Here is an 886-nt window from a genome sequence, read left to right on the forward strand (position 1 = left end):
AAATAGTGTGGGGGTACCGCCTAAGGGCCCCCTCTATCTCCCTTTTCCAGGTGTGAGTGTGTGAATGAGTGATTAGATAAGGAAATTGGTGTGATTGACAAATTCGTCACTCAGAAGCATATTCGCTGCCTACCGGGCTGGTCGTTATATTGTTGCCGACGTTAGTAATAAATAATTATGTGGATATTAATTGGCTCTTTGCCGCTTGAGAATAACTTGAAATACTCTCCAAAGCTCGAGCTCGACCAGTGAGGAAGTCCTTAAGTTGAGCGTAGGTGGGGGGGTCCGACTTTGATCCGAGTTTGACTTCCCATCATTCTCTGGTGTGAGAATCGAGCCTTTTAGTGATATGATGAACCAGCACTTGATCCCATTTGTCAATTGGAATCCCCAGAGCCGAAAGAGCGTTGAGAGCTTCCGTTGTGGATGTCAAAAGAGAATTTAATCCTTGAGCCGACCTTGACCGGAGAACCTGGGTTGCGAAGAGCTGATCCATATAAGATGTGATTAGTAACCTTTTGTTCTCATACCTTGCAACCAGAGTATCCCAGACCGACTTGAAGGAATCAGCCGCGATAGGGATATTGGAGATCAACTTGCCAGCCTCCCCTGTGAGACTGGACCGGAGATAGTGCATCTTCTCCACGGCTGGAATATCATTATCGTCCTTAATCGTCGACGAGAAAAGATCCTTGAATGATTGCCACGATGAATAATCGCCAGAGAATTGAGGAAGAGAAATCCTTGGGAGTTTCTTGGCTGATCTCACTTCTGTGACAGAGGTGGCTCCAGAAACGGTCGCGGCATTGGCACGTTTGAGCTTGCATACTTGGAGAAGCATCGCTTGCCTTGTTTTATTGTAAGACTGCAAGCACCGTTCAAACAT

At 46.5% G+C, this 886-nt stretch overlaps 1 protein-coding gene across 1 annotated transcript; it reads right to left on the bottom strand.

Moving 5' to 3' along the window:
* Window positions 1–313: 313 nt before the first annotated feature.
* Window positions 314–886, bottom strand: LOC127279886 (uncharacterized). Its single transcript, XM_051302526.1, has one exon. It carries the CDS (start codon window positions 884–886, stop codon window positions 314–316), a length of 573 nt encoding a protein of 190 aa, XP_051158483.1.

This window comes from Leptopilina boulardi, unplaced genomic scaffold, assembly GCF_019393585.1.
Source record: "Leptopilina boulardi isolate dan_hultmark-lab unplaced genomic scaffold, ZJU_Lbou_2.1 LbouV2_224, whole genome shotgun sequence".
In the NCBI taxonomy this organism is placed as follows: Eukaryota; Metazoa; Arthropoda; class Insecta; order Hymenoptera; family Figitidae; genus Leptopilina; species Leptopilina boulardi.